The sequence below is a fragment of the Lytechinus variegatus genome, chromosome 7 (genome assembly GCF_018143015.1).
Source record: "Lytechinus variegatus isolate NC3 chromosome 7, Lvar_3.0, whole genome shotgun sequence".
Lineage (NCBI taxonomy): Eukaryota > Metazoa > Echinodermata > Echinoidea > Temnopleuroida > Toxopneustidae > Lytechinus > Lytechinus variegatus.
In genome coordinates, this window is record NC_054746.1 from 29,734,523 (window position 1) to 29,754,488 (window position 19,966).

The 19,966-nt window shown below is 36.4% G+C and overlaps 1 protein-coding gene across 1 annotated transcript in view; it reads right to left on the reverse strand.

Annotated features, from left to right (window-relative positions):
* Positions 1 to 843: 843 nt before the first annotated feature.
* LOC121418949 (opsin-5-like) overlaps positions 844 to 19,966 on the reverse strand; it is a 27,302-nt gene continuing 8,179 nt past the window's right edge. The window contains exons 2-6 of the mRNA XM_041613182.1: positions 16,031 to 16,194; positions 13,389 to 13,515; positions 11,778 to 11,874; positions 6,601 to 6,826; positions 844 to 3,281 (exon numbers count right to left, since the gene is read on the reverse strand). Of these exons, the coding sequence (XP_041469116.1) occupies positions 2,505 to 3,281; positions 6,601 to 6,826; positions 11,778 to 11,874; positions 13,389 to 13,515; positions 16,031 to 16,194 (1,391 nt within the window). The 3' untranslated portion in view covers positions 844 to 2,504. The remainder of the gene's footprint in view (positions 3,282 to 6,600; positions 6,827 to 11,777; positions 11,875 to 13,388; positions 13,516 to 16,030; positions 16,195 to 19,966) is intronic.

Genomic DNA, 19,966 nt, shown 5'->3' on the forward strand with positions numbered 1-19,966 from the left:
AGGGGTAACCCCGGTGTAGTGGGCTCCTGCAACCCCCAATAAGATATCGAGAGGTGAGCAGATCTCTCTCCGTACGTGCCATCAACACCTGCGCACTTCCTGCCCGTTTGGCTGCTACTGTGGGGCGTGGGGCAGTATACCCAAAGAAGAAGAAGGTGATAAAATTACACCCTAGAGATTGAACATAACACCAAAGAGTGTAAATGTAACAACCAAAGGTGTTGTGATAACATCCATAGGTGTAAAACTAACACCACCAATTTAACACCGGTGTAAAATACCTGGTGTGGTCCTCTATGTACACCGGTTAACACCACAGTTTTTGCTGTGTACCAAATTGAATGTATATCAAAAGCTCTTCCTTGCATCTTATACATGACATAGGATTTGTATATTGCATAATACTGTTCAAATATCATAAACAAATCAACTAACGTAAACTTGCGATCGTGAATTTTGTACCCAATGAACAACGTCGTTTCGTTAAAAGGAATTGTGATTTTAAACATAAATTGCAGAGAATTCTTTATCTTTATCCAAAAATTGGCAACAGGATTACATTCTAACATGATATGAACAAAAGTTTCGTCTGCTTCACAGAACATACAACATGTGTCATTAGCTAATTTCCAACGACATAAATTGAATTTAAAGGGTAATAAATTGTGAAGCATTTTCAAGTTGTATTGTTGAATCTTGTTATACTTTGAATACTTAAGTTTGTATAATATGTGGATCGGATTTTTTTTGTGTGACAAGTAAAACATAAAAATCTTTTGATTTCATGTTCTTTAAATTTACATTATCTCCTCCACTAATTTCAAAAAGATCTTCTGTTTCAGAATTAACAAGGTGCAAACAAACATTTTCATGACAAAGCAAATAATACATTACATAACCAAAAATATACTTCAGTATAAACACAGCAGGAACAAAGAGAGAATGTGTGGGGTCTGTGTGTGATTGGTGTATCTTGATTGAACTGGTTTTTTTACTGCATTGTTTATTTGTTTCTTATTTGTTTTATTATGACACGCAGATCATAAGCTTAATTGGCTTAGCTCATCCTTCTGGATGTTCCCCTTGTACCACACACTTCATTGTTAATATGTTTTAATACAAATTGTATGCATACTCCTATACTTATGCTTATGTCATTACTTCATGAAGCTATGCATATACTAGTTTTGCTTGTATAACTTTGGAAATATTGGCATAAGAAAGAAAACATATGAAATCTAAAATACATTCAGCTGGTGATGACTAGAAACCTCACATTACGGTATAATCAAGGTGAATAAACTACTTGGTGGAGGACGTACTTAAGGGATAATTACTATACAAAGTACCATGTAGGGTTTCTGCTAAAGTAAGGATGAGCAGCCATGGGAACAGATTTTAATCACCTTGAAAAATGAACGGACGCTTGTACCAACGTTTGATTGGAAATCGAGTAGAATCCCCCAAATCAAGCTCAAGTCTAATTCCGATTAATCGCAAATGTGCACTTGAACGCAATTACGTTCAATCCTCCACTTAATTGCTTCATAGTCTCGCATGTGCTGCTGACTGTGTTTGTTCATGCAAAATAGTGCAGATCGTCTGCGAATCAGTTGCAATTTGCATTTGATCGCACGCCTGCTTAAGGCCCGGTCCCACTGCACTTACGGATGAAAAGAGGATGTAAAACGGAAACGGTATATGCATCCGTTTTATGTCCATTGATTCATTGCATAGTGCTTCATACGCTCTATCCATCGAATATTTTATCCATTGTGATTTCATTCGCGAAAAAGTTTTGAGCTGCACAAAACTTTTAGAACGGATGAACTTTCCGCCATTTACGATGTAAATCCGCAACATATCGAGCAACAAACGTTCGTTATCATCCGTTAACGTCCGCTGTATCCTCTTTGCATCCTCTGGGCTTCCTCGCAGCTCACATCCACTGCAGCTGAACAACGGAAAGAGGGGGGAAAGAAAAGGTACATGGAACGCCTTATACATCGTTAGTAGCACGGAAATATAAAGGATGTATGCGTATGCATTTCGTAAATAAATCATTCGATCCCCCGGTCAAAACCCTCGGTAACCTGGGGGTAACCTCTGTCATCCACTTACATCCGGGTTTTTTCCCCCGCTATAATAGGCTTTAGATGAACATCCGTGTAACATCAGCGCTACATAAATATTACCCACGTCCGTATTAGATATGTTTTTGCATTTTCCCGCTAATTTCGTCCATTTCTGGAGCGGATGAAAACAAATGCAGCCACCCCCGATATTTTGCTCGCCCGCTGGATCCTTTATGCACACGCTTTGTGTCCATCGGCCAGTACGACCGAGCCTTAGGCCTAAGTAATGCGAATTAGCGAGCAGCTACAAATTTGCCATTGATTTGCAATCAATAATTGTAACTCAACGTTCTCGCAACACCCAATATTTTTATGCATTGACGTACAATTCATAAGAAAAAGAAATGTCATTGGATAGTAGTACTATCTTCAAGAATCTGAAGACATTTCCTCTTCAATGGTTGGTCTCACCATGACGACACATCTATTCCGAGAAACTAGACCTGATGGGTTCAAGAACTCATTGGCGGGGCTCGATGTACTCGGTTGACATGGTTGGGGGTGGTATTGTATGAAAGAACCATCAAGTGAGCCTGGTAGGTGAGAGGAACAATGCGCTGCTTCTGATGGCACTTCATCCAAGACAGGCAGTACTGTTGACTTGCCTCGCGCCATGGCTGTGTTCAGTTCTGGACGGTGCATTTCCGCCGTCGAGATATTCAGTTCCACCATGTCATTGTCCTTCCTGAAGGTGACGTTGATATTCTCCACGGAATCATTGTTTTTACAATTACAATTCAAAACGAAGATAATTCTTTTTCTCCATAATTCATAGAAGTCACGATGCCACCTGGACGGACTGGAGTAGATCATCAAAGGTCGCTGCCTAGAAGTGATGTTTCTGCCTCTTTTAGATTCTATTTGTCGGAATTGGCGTTGGGCGTGGCTGTTCATATCAAGATTTACGCTTATTTTATAACATTGGCAGGCACAACAACACACAAAGGAACTGACTTCCTGGCGGAAAGACTTGTTGAAGATACAGTAGATGATGGGATTGTAAACGGCCGAGGTTTTGGCGCAGAAGGCTGGCAGGATACGAAATGCTGCTGGAATCTGAGTAACTGGTCTGAAAGTGACCCAAACGGCAATAATGGTGTAGGGTGTCCAAGATAATATGTAAGCCAATGTGATTGCACAGGCAGTCTGCATGATAGAAAGAGAGAGAGAGAGGGGGGGGGGGGGAGCGGAAGAGATGTTAGGTGGGAATTTACAGAAAAAGAAATAGCTGTGGAATGATACAAACATTAAATAATGAAGAAAACTTGCGAAGCAACAAAAGCAGGGGACATGTTTTAGGCTCAAACCCAAATATTCCCGTTCATTTTGTTGAACCAGGGGCGGCATCATATGTAACTCTGTCATTGAAATGAAAATAGTTTGACGACACATAACTAGGTCATCTCGCGGCTTCTTGCCCCCTACCCTCTTTATTCAGATATCTCATGATGCCACCTCTGTTCTTATCAAAGAATATCTTTTCTTCTATATCGATTGCATGTACCAGGATTAATAAAGTTTTCAGATATATAGTGAAAAAAGTACAGAGACCTGTGCTTTTACATTTAAACTAATCAACTTTTAATCTTCCCGATACAATTTATTTCGATTATCCTCTGAAGTATCACAGGTTCATGAAAACGAAATCTGCTGAGGGTCAGTCATATTCTTTGATACGCAGGGGCCTGGGGCCAATAACTATATACACTGGGCAGTAAATACGCATTTTTTCCCATACAACTCTGTTCAATGTACGAACCTTTGAGTAGTTGTTTAACTGCTTTGAATAACCATGCTTAATTTCCTGAGAATTGAATATTAAAGGTTCCCGTTACCTTCGTTATTTTAGATCTCTAAACTGTAACTACTGGAAGGATCATATAGAATGAAGTTTAGTGTTATCTTTACATTATCATATTCCGTTTAACATTCTGCTCTTTGCTTTCCTTTTCAATAATAATGAAATACTCATTTTGGGTTCCGAAGCGTCTTATTCTTCTTCTTCCTATTATTGTTATTATTATTATTATCATTATTACCATCATCATCATTACAATTATTACAAATCAAAGATACCAGGCAATGGTAACGACTTAAAAGAAAAAAAAGATGAGATTCCTTTGCTGGACATCCTGAGGTAGCCTTGGAAAAAAAACTTTGAACCAAAACTCTTCTTCCGAATCAAGACAACTCGATAGCGGACGATGAAACCATACCATAGCTCAGTCGGTAGAGCGGGGGATTCGTATTCCGGTGACCCGGGTTCGATTCCCACTTGGTGCGCTAGTGCCCTTTGGTAAGGCATTAATCCTCAGTATCAGGTCCTTCGGAGGGGACCTTAAGCCGTCGGTCCTCTGGTTGCTTGCTTACAAGCATTCATGCTTTCTTAGCAATCAGGTAAAAAAATCGCCAATCACCAAAACATACATACTTATATTCAATACGTAAAACCTAACGAAAAACAATGGTGATGATTCTCAGAAACCTACGATATGAAACCTTAATCAGCTTTTATAAAGTGAAAAGATCGTAACCTATTTTCATTTGGAAGGAGATCTGCAATTTTTTTTCTACAATAAGAAGTAAAACAAAACTGTTTTGTTTTTACCAATGATACGAACTCCGCACAAAATAAGAATGGTTAATATGCACCACCCTAATGCCATGAGTAAAAGCTGAAGTGCGAATATAATATAATCCTTGCTATGAACAAATCGTAGTGTACATCGATCTGCGAAATCGGCAGTGATCTGGAAAGGCATGAGCGGCCTCCCGGGAGCGGCCTGTCATAATGGAGGGTTGGGGTGGCAAACAAGCACACGGTTGGTACAAAAGTATTAACACTAAACAGAATTTTCATCTGTTGCTTGAATGTTATACTAAATAAACGAAATTTCACTGACCAGTAAGAAGTGCAAAATTCATGACAGCATGCAAATTTAACGCCACGGTCATTGTGAGTAAAACATCACTTGAGTAGGCCTAATTATCCATTAAGTTTCAATAATCAAAAAAATCAAAAGACTTTTCATCGATCAGTTACGCTACAATGTCGACATGGTTAGTCTTCAATTGTCAAGGATTATTTTTCCGGAATCAAATAAACTAATTTTGGGATTATACTTCAAATTTACCAAGCATGCCTTTTAAAGAATACTTTATGACGTTACAGGAAATTATTAGGCTAAAATAAATTTCGTTCCTAATATTTCAATCCCTGTGGCCCCTGTCACGTGTATCGGCTTTAGTACTTGTTAAAATGGGAATAAATACCAAACAAAACTATTTTTCTCTAATGTAGTTCGGATGATTTTTTTTCGTTGGATGCTTTAAACAAGCTAAGGACTTATCATGAAAAAAATTACACCGATTAACTGGATTTTTTTTATTTCAAATTTCATTATTTCTCCTTAAGAGGTCAAAAGAGAGATAAAAACAACAACATAATGTTTAGAGCTCCGCTGAATATGAGAAGGGGTTCGGTTCCAAATCACTGGTCCTTTATTATAATATGATGTTTTAAAAGATAATTGTGATGTGGATATTCCGAGCATTTCTTGTAATATGATCATAGCCAGATGTATATAGGGAAAAAACTCATAAGGAATTTGGCAAGAGATCTTGTTTATGTTAAAGGACAAGTCCACCCCAAAAAAACTTGATTTGAATAAAAAGAGAAAAATTCAACAAGCATAACACTGAAAATTTCATCAAAATCGGATGTAAAATAAGAAAGTTATGGCATTTTAAAGTTTCGCTTATTTTCAACAAAATAGTTATGTGAACGAGCCAGTTACATCCAAATGAGAGAGTTGATGACATCACTCACTCACTATTTCTTAATTCATTATATGAAATATGAAATATTTTTATTTTCTCGTCATTGTCATGTGAAATAAAGTTTCATTCCTCACTGAACACATTAGATTCCATTATTTTAACATTTTGTGCTTCAGGCAAGGAGGTCCTAATGGTCAAATTCGTAAAAATTGAAATACTGTATAATTCAAACAATAAAAAACAAAAAAAATAGTGAGTGAATGACATCATCGACTCTCTCATTTGGATGTAACTGGCTCGTTCATAAAATTATTTTGTTTAAAATAAGCGAAACTTTGATATGTCATAACTTTCTTATTTTACATCCGATTTTGATGAAATTTCAGCATTGTGCTTGTCTGATTTTTCTCTATTGATTCAAATCAACATTTTTCTGAGGTGGACTTGACCTTTAATCCATGATATTTAAAAAGTTCAATGAAGAGAACGATGGTCCAGAGTGATAAGAAGGAGAGAGAGGGGAGAGAGTTACGATTCTCATCGCGTTTTATGTAAAAGAAATAACTTTATAAATAACCTTTATTAATAGAATGCATTACCCGAGAAAGCGAATAAGGTTAAATCACAGTATTGTATAATCAGAGAAGAGCCATCTTATATCATGGCACTTATCCTTCAACCTTACCTTCAGTAGACGTACTTCGAGTAGAATCCTTCCAGCATTACGTATGACATTAATTCTCCTATTGTGGTGGATCATTTTCCTTGCTATGGCGACGTAACAAGCTATGATGACTCCCAGGGGAGTGAGGAATACGGCAATGATGGTGAAATAGGTATACGATAGAGACGCCGAACTCGTGTCGGCAAAGTCTATCGTGCATGATAAGCGGTAGGGCTCGGGCACGTAGCTGATGTAAAGTAGAGTAAAGAAAATGAATAATAGTTATTTGTATTTAAGCAATTATCATGCATACCGCATAATCTCATTTATTCAGTTTCCAGTAAGAAGGGCTGATAGTATTTCAAAATATACTGGATACAAAAGGACACAATTCTCGGCCTATATACCTGTCCTGTGAACTTTGAAGCAATCTACATGAATTTAGATCCCAAAGGAAGGGCACTTGATTTAATTTCTACCAAAATTATTTAAAATGTTGAATAGACAAATATCGTGTCATTTCGACAAACATCTGTTATTTCCTATAGAAATTCTCACAAATGGCCATCTAAATAGATAGTTATTCAAATTTGAATGAATTGTTTTTAGATTATGTAGCGGATTTAAAGTGTATACATATATTATTATGAATGTCCTTTTACACATCTTGCCGATTATTGCTATACCATATGAATCTTTCGTGGCTTCTGCCAGAAGAAAAAAAATGTCAGATTTGTTAGGCGACCACATATTCCTTTTTTTCGTCGTGACTATGAAGAACCACAATCTAGATACGTCTGTACAAGCTACACCATTATACAATTGAAATTTAAATAAAAGTTTTGAATTTCAAACAGCAATCTGTTAATTACATTCGATTTTACATTTGGTAATGTACCGTGTAAGTAAAAAAAAAAAACACTTGACATCTAACAAATCCCCATTTTAAGGAAAAAATATGTCATGAACGCATAATCATTATCTTCTCCAAATTAATTTGATAATATATGTATGTGGTATGTGTTAATGCTTGGATAACCAATAGGTATTATTTGCAGTAATTTTGACTTGCGCTAAAGTAAGGCATGACAGCAGTTAATGAATCCAGATGCCAATGATGTCATAAATATATGTTTGCAATCCCTTTTCGATTAAATTGACTTTAGAATCGATACTAAAAAGTGTTTATTAAACAATTATAATGTAAATCATTTAGAAGGTGTTTTGAAATGGATGTTGATGCAATCGTTGTAGGATGGAATCATTGACATCTGGATTTATTCATTGCAGTCATGCCTTTCTTTGGCGCAAATGAAAATTATGACATTATTTGAGAGAACATATTCAGGCCATATACGGTATAGTAATGTGTTCATGACATACTTTTTCCTTAAATTGGGGATTTATGAGGTGTCAAGTTTTTTTTTTACTTACATGTTATAAGTTGTTTGTACAAGTTATAAACTTATAGTGCTTAAACGGTGAACCGAAATGTGAATTTAATGATGATCATCTCGTTATGTCCTTATCGGAAAAGATGATCAGATGACAAGATCTTTGATCTCGTCATACATCTACATCCCGTGAGAGAGATGATCAGATGACAAGATCTTAGATCTCGTCTTCTGGGCCCGGGGGGGGGGGGGCACTCAGTATGTAATGCATAGTGGGTATGTGCCGCGGAGGGGACCCCAGCCATTTTTACACTCAAATTTCCGTTAAGCATTTTTGTCTTATTGAGAAAAAGAACAAAGAAAGCCGCTCCAAAGCATAGCATTTTCTTATTATCAAGAAAAAAGAAGAAAGAAATCCGCTCCAAAGCTTCGCATATTCGTTACGCTGTTCCGGTCGCATTGATCTGCTACAATGAGCTGCAATTTTGGTGAAAAGCGGCCGCAAGGCGTTGTCCGACCATCGCCTCAGCGCGAGAGCACCCGGCGGAGGCCGCGCTGGCTGCATAATGCACGCATGCCCGTTCCTATATATAGGGATGCATACGCACTCACACGCCGGCAATCCGTTCCAAGGACCCCCGTTTTCACAAGCCTTTGTAGTTCCGAAGCCCGTTCCGAGGACCCTCCTTTTTACATTTTAAGCCCGCTCCAAGGCCCCCGTTTTTTGTCTCGCCCGTGGCACACCCCTACCATATTTTTGGGGGGTCGAGTGCACCCCGGGCTTCTGGAGGCACTTTTAAGCTTCCGTAGAGAGATGATCAGATGACAAGATCTTAGATCTCGTCTTCTGGGGGCACTTTTAAGCTTCCGTAGAGAGATGATCAGATGACAAGATCTTAGATCTCGTCATCTCGTCTTCTGGGGCACTTTTAAGCTTCCGTAGAGAGATGATCAGATGACAAGATCTTAGATCTCGTCTTCTGGGGGCACTTTTAAGCTTCCATAGAGAGATGATCAGATGACAAGATCTTAGATCTCGTCTTCTGGGGCACTTTTAAGCTTCCGTAGAGAGATGATCAGATGACAAGATCTTAGATCTCGTCTTCTGGGGGCACTTTTAAGCTTCCATAGAGAGATGATCAGATGACAAGATCTTAGATCTCGTCTTCTGGGGGCACTTTTAAGCTTCCATAGAGAGATGATCAGATGACAAGATCTTAGATCTCGTCATCTCGTCTTCTGGGGCACTTTTAAGCTTCCATAGAGAGATGATCAGATGACAAGATCTTAGATCTCGTCATCTCGTCTTCTGGGGCACTTTTAAGCTTCCATAGAGAGATGAGATGACAAGATCTTAGATCTCGTCTTCTGGGGCACTTTTAAGCTTCCATAGAGAGATGATCAGATGACAAGATCTTAGATCTCGTCATCTCGTCTTCTGGGGCACTTTTAAGCTTCCATAGAGAGATGATCAGATGACAAGATCTTAGATCTCGTCATCTCGTCTTCTGGGGCACTTTTAAGCTTCCATAGAGAGATGATCAGATGACAAGATCTTAGATCTCGTCTTCTGGGGGCACTTTTAAGCTTCCATAGCGAGATGATCAGATGACAAGATCTTAGATCTCGTCATCTCGTCTTCTGGGGCACTTTTAAGCTTCCATAGAGAGATGATCAGATGACAAGATCTTAGATCTCGTCTTCTGGGGGCACTTTTAAGCTTCCATAGAGAGATGATCAGATGACAAGATCTTAGATCTCGTCATCTCGTCTTCTGGGGCACTTTTAAGCTTCCATAGAGAGATGATCAGATGACAAGATCTTAGATCTTGTCTTCTGGGGGCACTTTTAAGCTTCCATAGAGAGATGATCAGATGACAAGATCTTAGATCTCGTCATCTCGTCTTCTGGGGCACTTTTAAGCTTCCATAGAGAGATGATCAGATGACAAGATCTTAGATCTCGTCTTCTGGGGGCACTTTTAAGCTTCCGTAGAGAGATGATCAGATGACAAGATCTTAGATCTCGTCATCTCGTCTTCTGGGGCACTTTTAAGCTTCCATAGAGAGATGATCAGATGACAAGATCTTAGATCTCGTCTTCTGGGGGCACTTTTAAGCTTCCGTAGAGAGATGATCAGATGACAAGATCTTAGATCTCGTCTTCTGGGGGCACTTTTAAGCTTCCATAGAGAGATGATCAGATGACAAGAGCTTAGATCTCGTCATCTCGTCTTCTGGGACACTTTTAAGCTTCCATAGAGAGATGAGATGACAAGATCTTAGATCTCGTCTTCTGGGGCACTTTTAAGCTTCCATAGAGAGATGATCAGATGACAAGATCTTAGATCTCGTCTTCTGCACTCTTAAAAATATTGGGTAAAAATGCTCCATGATGGTAATTATGTATCCAACCAACATTGGGCACTTCTTTTGGGCATTATTATTTATCCAGTGTGATGAAAATTTGCTCATTCTAAAGTAATTTCTGCTTATTTTTTAACCTTACTGGACAATATGTTTCCCGCATTGGGTAAAATACTGCCCCAAATTGGTTGGATACATAATTACCCTCGTGCTGGTTAAAATTTTGCCCAATATTTTTTACAGTGTGGGGGCACTTTTAAGCTTCCACAGAGAGATGATCAGAGGACAAGAGCTTAGATCTCGTTTTCTGGGGGCACTTTAAGCTTCCGTAGAGAGATCATGACAAGATCTTAGATCTCTTCATATCTACATCCTGTGGGAGAGATGATTGGATAACAAGATATGATGTTATCTGATCATCTCTTCTACAAGATATAGACATGAGATCTCAGATCTTGTCAGGCTGATCAATTCTCTCTAACTACAATTTGTTTCCTGAATTTAGTTATATTTGTCTAAAATGATCAAATTTTATTCTTCTTAATTACTTGCATATACAATCTTATACGTTTTATATTGTTCTACACACGTTAGTACTTTATAACAATTGATTCACTCAAATTTCAAGTTCCTATATACATAAAAAGTAACAGCGCCACTGGTTATTTTATTACTTTAATTATCAGAGGTTTTATCAGTATAAAATTATAGGATTTGTAGTTTATCTCTACTTTCTATCTCTATTTTCCGTTGTGATAACCTTAACTTGTTATCATTTTCTTGCCATGAGTAAACATATTAGTTTATTTATGTTGCTACATTGCCTATAGAAAGTGATTTAGTACGATATTATTGACATACATGTATAACATTGATGTTTATTGATCGTGAATTTCTGTTTTCATCAGGTTATCGATTAAAAAAACAGCTTTTGGCTGATTTTTTTCTATCTGGCTATACACTAATGAATAAAAGAATAACTACATAAATGCTGCTGCTGCTGATCTTCCAGCTATGCTCTCATGGCTAAAGAGACAATTATTGTCAATAATGAGTGGTTTCATAAAACGTGCACCACTGTCAAGAGAGAAAAACATCACTGTTTTTTCCCCGTAATAAGGTTGTAGGTCTGGTTCAGTCTGCCGCTCAGGTTTTGAAGTGTCCGTGGGTTTGGGTGTGTTTGTGTCTGTTGTGTGTTTTAAGTATATATATATTTTTTTCTTCTTCTTTCTCCCCCTTTTCACTAGGCCCTACTTGAAAACTCATAGGGGTGTTACCCCATGTGGTGATGCCGACATTGAATTTGGCATTATGATATAGATATATATATAGATAGAAAGTACAGAGAGAGGATTGGACCAGAAAGATGAAACCCTTGCCTGGATCCGCCCCCGTTGTCGAAATTGATACGCCCCAAAAGAGAAGTGAAGATACTAACCTGCTCCAGCCAAAGAGAGGAGGAGTTGTAACAAAGAAAGAGAAGGCCCAAATAGCGATGATCACTTTAATGACAAATGGTCGCGAATTATACTGATCTGGAGATAGATTTAACGAGATCATTAAAAATAGAGACATAAAATAACCAACCTTTAAAAATACAAATATGACGTTGATATTATTTGCATTGTTGTGATGATGAATTTCAATACTCGACTAGCATTAACAATTGATATGACACAAGAAAGAAGAAAAAATAAAACAATTATAAATTTCCCTTCCAAATTTTCAAATAAAAAAGAGACATGAGTTAAAAATGTTAGGGACACGTGCCCCCTGTGCCCCTCTTTATCAGTTCCGAATGATAATGATATTTTTTTTAATCATTTTTACTTCAAAGAGATGCGTTTTAGAATGCTGAAATTCATGACATAACTTGTTCGCAGACTATAAAATGTGAGTACAAACAACAAATAAATATTTGATAACTATGCATTACTTTAATCTGGTTGGTCTTCAAAAATCTTCTCCAAGGTAGAATTTCATCTTTTTGTTCACCTAAGCCAAAATCTGCCAGATGTCTGGATGGATCCCTCTAAATCAATAACATGGCAAAATGGCAATGGGAATTTATGGAACTTGCGATCATTATGAGTTGCCTTGGAATATAATAATAGCGGGTATTTGTCGTTGTATTCTGAATGGGGAATAATTTCAGCTTGATCGTCTCAACTTATTTTGCGAAAAAGCCATGAGTAACACTAAGTATATGGCTTTAAATATAATTAAAACATGTATCCGTGCCTAACTATTGTATTGCATTAGCAGTGCTCTACACTGGATTATTGTGATATGGGGATACGTTGGGTTGTTGTTGAAAATAATCGGAAAATATGCAAAAACGTTTATCTCCATCTGCATTAGAAGTGAATCAACTGGGTCTGTGTCATTCCCTGTTTGTACCGCGCGTTACAAACAGGCTTCGTTTTGTTTGTATATCAATTCAGAGAAAGTGCCACAGGGTGGATAGGCCTGATGATTTTTCAAAAAGAACAAAAACAGGAGGAGTGAGAGAGAGAGAGATGGGGGGGAGTAAAAAGAGTATTAGGAGAAGGGGATTAGCAAGTTACTTGAAATCAATTGAAAGTCAGTTTAGATTATAAATAACTATAAGTCTAGCAATTAATTGCAAATTTGCAAAAAAATTGCTCTAGCTGCATATTAATTGTACACCTAAAATTTGCATCAGAAATTTGCAACTAATCGCGAATATTTTCTTGCATCTCTCTCTAAGTACTGTAACTGTATTATTTCTCTGATTCATTTGCTCCCAATCAAATTATCCTGGAGTTGCCTCTGTATCAAATACGGACTATGTATTTGAATTATTACATATGCCTAATGATACAGCTTGTGGGATTAATTATTTGACTAATTAGATACTAATCTAAGAATTTGCCTTTAGGAATCGTATTATGTCACATTTGTTTATTATAATTTCATCGATTCTCATTATAATATTTTGAAAGTCATTGATTACTTCTCACGTTCCAGATTTGACACCCCAAAAGGGGGGGGGGGGGGTCACGGTGGTCATCAATTTAGTTCTTACCGACATTTTCTCTGCACAGCTTTAAATATCTGAAGAGAGCAATTGCCGTCAACGTGGCCATGCTTGCCACTGCAAATAGGAATCCCGAAAAGCCATACCAGATACACCCATTCCTTCCGAATGACCACTGCAAGTATAAAGAAATGGGGAGGGGTGCAAATGAGAGACATCAAAATTTATATTTTTACCGCAGGTTGATACACTGTTACGTTTGAAAATGGATGTTAAACTAGTAGCTTAATTCTGTTTTGGATGTTGTGAATATATTCTTATGTATTCTAATGGTGTTATGCATAATGTGAGCAATGATGGACGTGTAAGTCTTTTTACATGGTTCATTTTTAAATTTGAATAAAACACAAGTAACACAATAAAATTTCAACTATCTCATTTTGAATAATCTTTTGATACATTCGAATTGCTTCACTGGTCCAATGTCTAATAAACTAAATGAAAAAACGAAATTAATTTAAAAACAAGTGGAATGCCTCTGGCCGTCTCACCTTCATCACGCGATTCAACATAGCAGCAGTGCTGACTTTGAAAACTACTATAACTCGCACAAGATGTTCAGTGATACTTGGTTACTCTTATTTCCACGTTTTATGAACTAGACCAATACACTTACAGAGATAGGATGGTAATTCAACAAATACCCCCAATGTGACAAAAGTTCATTGACCTCACATGACCTTTGACCTTGATCATGTGACCTGAAACTTGCACAGGATATTCAGTGATACTTGATTACTCTTATGTCCAAGTTTCAAAAGTCAGATCAATAAACTTGCAAAGTTATGATGGTAATTCAACAGATACCCCCATTATGGTCAAAGTTCATTGACCTTTGACCTTGGTCATGTGACCTAAAATGCGCACATGATGTTCAGTGATACTTGATTACTCTTATGTCCAAATTTTATAAACTAGACCAACATACTTTCAAAGTTATGATGGTAATTCAACAAATACCCCAAATTCGGCCAAAGTTCATTGACCCTAAATGACCTTTGACCTTAATCATGTGACCTGAAACTTGCACAGGATGTTCAGTGATACTTGATTACTATCATGCCAAAGTTTCATGAATCAGATCCAAAAACTTGCAAAGTTATGATGGTAATTCAACAGATACCCCCATTCGGCCAAAGTTCATTGACCCTAAATGACCTTTGATCTTGGTCATGTGACGTGAAACTCATGCAGGATGTTTGATGATACTTGATTAACCCTATGTCCAAGTTTAATGAACTAGGTGTATATATTTTCTAAGTTATGATGACATTTAAAAAACTTAACCTCAGGTTAAGATTTTGATGTTGATTCCCCCAACATGGTCTAAGTTCATTGACCCTAAATGACCTTTGACCTTGGTCATGTGACATGAAACTCTACTGGATGTATAGTAATACTCGATTAATCTTATGGCCAAGTTTCATGAACTAGGTCTATATACTTTCTAAGTTATGATGTCATTTAAAAAACTCTGCTATGCAGGTGAGACAAAAAACGGAACGCCTCTGGCAGTCTGAACTGTTCAACATAGCAGCAGTGTTGACTTTGAAAACAGCAGTCATTGGATGATTATTCACAAAAAACGCCATTATGAACAAAGTACTATATTCATTGACCCTAAATGACCTTTGACATTGATCTTGTGACCTGAAACTCACACAGGATGTTCATTGGTACTTGATTACTCTTGTGTCCAATTTTAAGCTTTTGAAATGCTATCATAACATCAAAATAGATGTAAGATCTTACAACTTGAGAGAAAAATAGATGTAAGATCAAAATAGATGTAAGATCTTACAACTTGAGAGAAAAAAAATGTTGATGAAAGGCTCCCTAGAAACTCAGGCAGGATGTTCAGTTTTAATTACTCTTGTGTCACGGGCGTAAACAATGAAAAATCAAACCAAAAATTCACATTGTTTAAGCCTGTCATTCTAACAACGATATATAAGGGTGCTGGGCTGCGTCTTACAAAGAGTTGCGATTGATCCAATCAACAATTTCATATTGCATATGTGACGTTCCAAATATTTACACTCTAAATTACAGGGATTTAACTACATTCCATCTGGACTTATTTTAAATCCCAGTAATTAGAGTGTAGTAACTTCTAACATCTCCCAAATGTTTCTCATATATCATTATTTCATGCTTGGTCAAGCAATGGATTTCATTATCCCCAAATTAAAACCCAAATTCTAATTAATTCATTAAAGCACAGTGGCCCTCTTATATGGAACAATCTTTCTGATTAATATCAAATGTTCAACAACATTAACTTCATTTAAAGCCAGGAAAAAACCGTGAATATAAGTGAATATTAAAAGTAATTTTTTCCTGCTTAATTCTACACTTACCCCGATTGTCCCCGTCCCCCTTGTATGCATGCTGGTAATTGCTGATGCTGTGTGTATATTTTTCATTTGATTTTCATATGTATTTTACCTTGTTTTACTGGGAGCTACAACTCACAAGTTCTTATGAAATTTTCATTAGTTTCCGTTTTTCTCTTATACATGCCATTTTCATTCTTGTACATATTGTTGTTATATTGGTGAGAAAATTAATAAATTGAACTTGGCCTAATTGCAATGGACAATGATGGAAGGTGAAGTTTCATAACTGACCTCATGTCTAAAAGCTGATATCGCTGGTAATGGATACGAGGCAACAGAGATGAGAAAGTCTGATACAGCTAGGTTGATGGTCAACAGGTCAATTGGCTTTAATTTATCACGTTTCCGTAGCGAGATCACAATGACTGAAACATTGCCGATAAAAGCTACCAGGGCTGAAAAGAATAAAGAGAGATAAAATAAACTTATTAAATTTGCCAATAAAGATGAACTAAGCTCAGCATAGCAGGAAAATGTGGAGCGTAATCGGAGGTAATTAAAGTCAGGGGCGGGTATTGCATACATAGGCAGACCTATTTTTTTTTTACAAAATGAATAAATGAAAAACAAATGTGCCATAATTTTTCGTGGAGAAATGTTAAATCTGCTCAAGGAAAAACGTGAAAAAAAATACTTTATATAGTGAAGAAGTGAGATTTTCACAAACAATGCATCGTTTTTTTAGCCTCATACCTTTTTTCAGTTACGGATTTGGAGGGCGGGGTGGGGCGGGGAGGGTCATCGGGGAAATGTGCCCCTTTTCTCTGCTGGAAAGAAGATAGTATTACACAGTGTGCACTGTTTAAAAAAAAACCTGATTTTACAGAAAAAAGGAAGAAGATTTTCCAAAAGCAATAACAGAATCATTCTGTAAATTCATAAAACAGGAATTTTTCTGCAATATAACAGAACAGTTCTGTTTAAAAGGGGGAAAAGGGTGTTTTATTAAAGGAAATGTGTGAGGTTCCATACACCAAATACCAATTTCCTGTAAGATCATCGCAATCTGGTAAGATTACAGGTGTTCTCGAGACTCTGCTGCAGGAACTTCTTTTATTTTAAGGATAAATTTTCTAAAAGTGTGATCACAGTCTGATCACGTAGTGGATTATGTGAAAATATTATTGACACTGATAAAATGCACAAATTCAACGGTGTGAGTGTATTTTCACACTGTGGACACCTCGACAGTGTGACTTTTCACAGTGTATTCACATAGTCGACTACGTGAATATATTGTGAGTCACACTGAAGGTGATCCACACTGTGAACACTTTGTGGCACTCACTGTAGGACTATGTTCTTTCCAATAGGGTTGTCCAACTAACATTCGCAGGTAATACTCTACGATCAGAAGTGCCTACTTTTATGTCCCTCAAAGTTTATGTGAGATGGAAAAAAAAACGATTTTTTTTTTTTTGGGAGTAACGTCTCTCATAATATGTTTTGTTAGTTTGTCAGACTCGGGTGCTTTCTTTAGACGGTTTGAGGTATAACCTTTATTACAGTATATATCTTTTGTATACTTGCTTGGTATTCGAAATTTATATGATCACAAAATGGAATAATGTAAAATTCATCACATTTTCAAGGTATCTTTAAGAAATATTGGTAAGTTTAATATGCAATTAAAGCATTTATTTCTGTAGAATAATCCAAAGCCACTATACACTCATAATTTCCCGTATTAATTATGGAATATGCAGGAGGCGGCATCAAGGGGGGGGGGGGATACGGGGGTATAATAAATGCTATCATACGGGTCCTATTCATGCTGTAAAGTGCTCCAAAATAGAAAATTTTCTTATCCAGTCACTGATCATGCTGATGGCTCCCAACAATATTAGTCACTAAGACAAATCGTTCAGGTTATTATACAGGACCTAAAATGAAAAAATTCGCCCCCGCTTTGCGCTTACAATGGCTGTTGATTGAGGTAAACAAATTATCTGTTCAATAAGATGAAGCTTAAAATTCAAGTGTTTAAGTCAATATGCACAAATTACTCTTTTCGTGATTCTAATTTTCATTATTTGTTTTAGATACCCATTCTTGTTCATGGTTTCAAAAAGTGCTTAAATAACGCCTCGTTAATATGCGTTATCATTATCAAAAAGAGAAAAAAGGAGAAAGGAAAAAAAAAGAATAGAGAGGAGAAAAAAGAGGAGGAAGACGAGTGAATATAATAACATGAGGGGAAGACTATATAAAATTTTTGCTCGCACTTCGCGCTCGCATTGCCTGTATGGTGATTAACATATCTTGCTCAATATGGAGCTTTAAATATCAAGCTTGGAAGTCAATATGCAAACACATTTCAGCTCGGAAATAGAACTTTCGTTATCTCATTTGATTTACCAATTGATTTTTCAAAAGTGCTTTGTTCAAATGTCAATTTATGGTCTGAATATTAACATTTTTATGCCCGCGCTGCGCGCTCGCGAAATTCGATTTGTCAGGAATCTATTATTTTCGTGTATTCTATAAAGTTCTCAAAATATCCCTATTCAGGTCTGGTTGTCAGAACGTATCAGCTAGCGCTGCACGATCGCATTTTGATTGGTAAGTTATGTATATCTCAATATTAATTTTATAACAAACTACTTAAAATCCAAATTTCATGACAGATTATTTATAAAAAATTTCAGCTCGCGATTTGCGCTCGCATCAATTGTTAAAAATATATTAATTCATGCATCCTATTTATAATTACAAAAGTGCTTGAAATGTCCAGTTTTCAGGGCATAATATCAACAGATTTCGCGCTCTCATTAGGTTTATTTAATTAGTAAATGTGATATTGATAAAATTAAATTGTCTCTTTTTGAGAATGGAAATTCGACAAGTTTCATCTCGCGGTCATCATTTTCATATGATGAAATAATGTCCTTAGGATGTCTCGGTTCTATGTCAAAATTCAAAGTAATAATCATGAAAAATATTAGCTCTTAATCACAATTAATGCGATCAATATTCACCTTGCAATTTTCCTAAAAAGTGCTTGAAAATTAGAGCTTAAATTGACCCTTTTTCAGATCGGAATATCAAATATTTAACGCTCGCGCATCGCACTCGCTTTATTCATTTTCATGATAAAAATGTATTTAAAATGCTCAGATTCTAGGTCTAAATCTGATACGCGCGCGCGCATGTTTATTCAGCTTGTTTTCTATCTAAATCATTGTCCAGGCTCAGATCAGAATACCTAAAATTTTCTGCTCGCGCTTTGCGCTCGCATTACCAATGTAGGAAGATCCCGAATTACTCATCCTTTTCATGATTTACAAAACATGAATAAGAGTGTTCTGTTTAATAGGTGTAAATCTCGAAATCTCAAGTCTGCAGGCGCATAACTTGATTGAATTTTCGATCAACAAATGGGTCTTCACCCATGACTAGCTAGGTTACAACTTGCTGCTTTAACTTCAATTTTCTGAGGAGGGCCTCCTGTAGGCCTAAATAAGTCATTGTAAGTTTCATGTTCTTCAGCCCACACACACACACATACATATAAATATACATATAATAAAATAGAAATAGTTTATTGAACCAAAAATAATTCGCAGCCCAAATTCTGAATTAAATATTTTCAGACTTAAAAGCAAATACACAAATATACATAAAATTACAACATAATGAAAAATGGGAATTAGAAACACAATCCAAAATACGTGAAAAAAAATATAGGTAAATCAATCATCATTGTAATATAATCATTTTATAACCATTTATTATTTGATTCATTATCATGATTAATCTAAGATTTTATTATTATCATTTCTATCATTACTATTAATACATTACTATTATTTTTATTATTCACATTATCATGATAAGAAATTAAGTATTGCACATAGAAAAGCATTGGTGCTTTGTATTATACTCATCAAAAATAAAAGATGTTCGTTCATAATTTACCACTGGTTTACAAATTATTACAATGTGAGTAGTTATAGGTCATAGTAACTGGAAAAGTAAGTCTACAATTATGTAGGACGACTAACAAGTGTATTTAAATTCCGGAAGGCTTGGCAATTAAAAAAAATGTGAGACTCATACATTACCTGATATATAAAAACAATTAACAAACGTGCGTTAATGCAGTTGTATATGAACATGAAAAAGATTTAAACGAAAAAGAGAGAAAAATTCTAAGCTCAGTTTTAT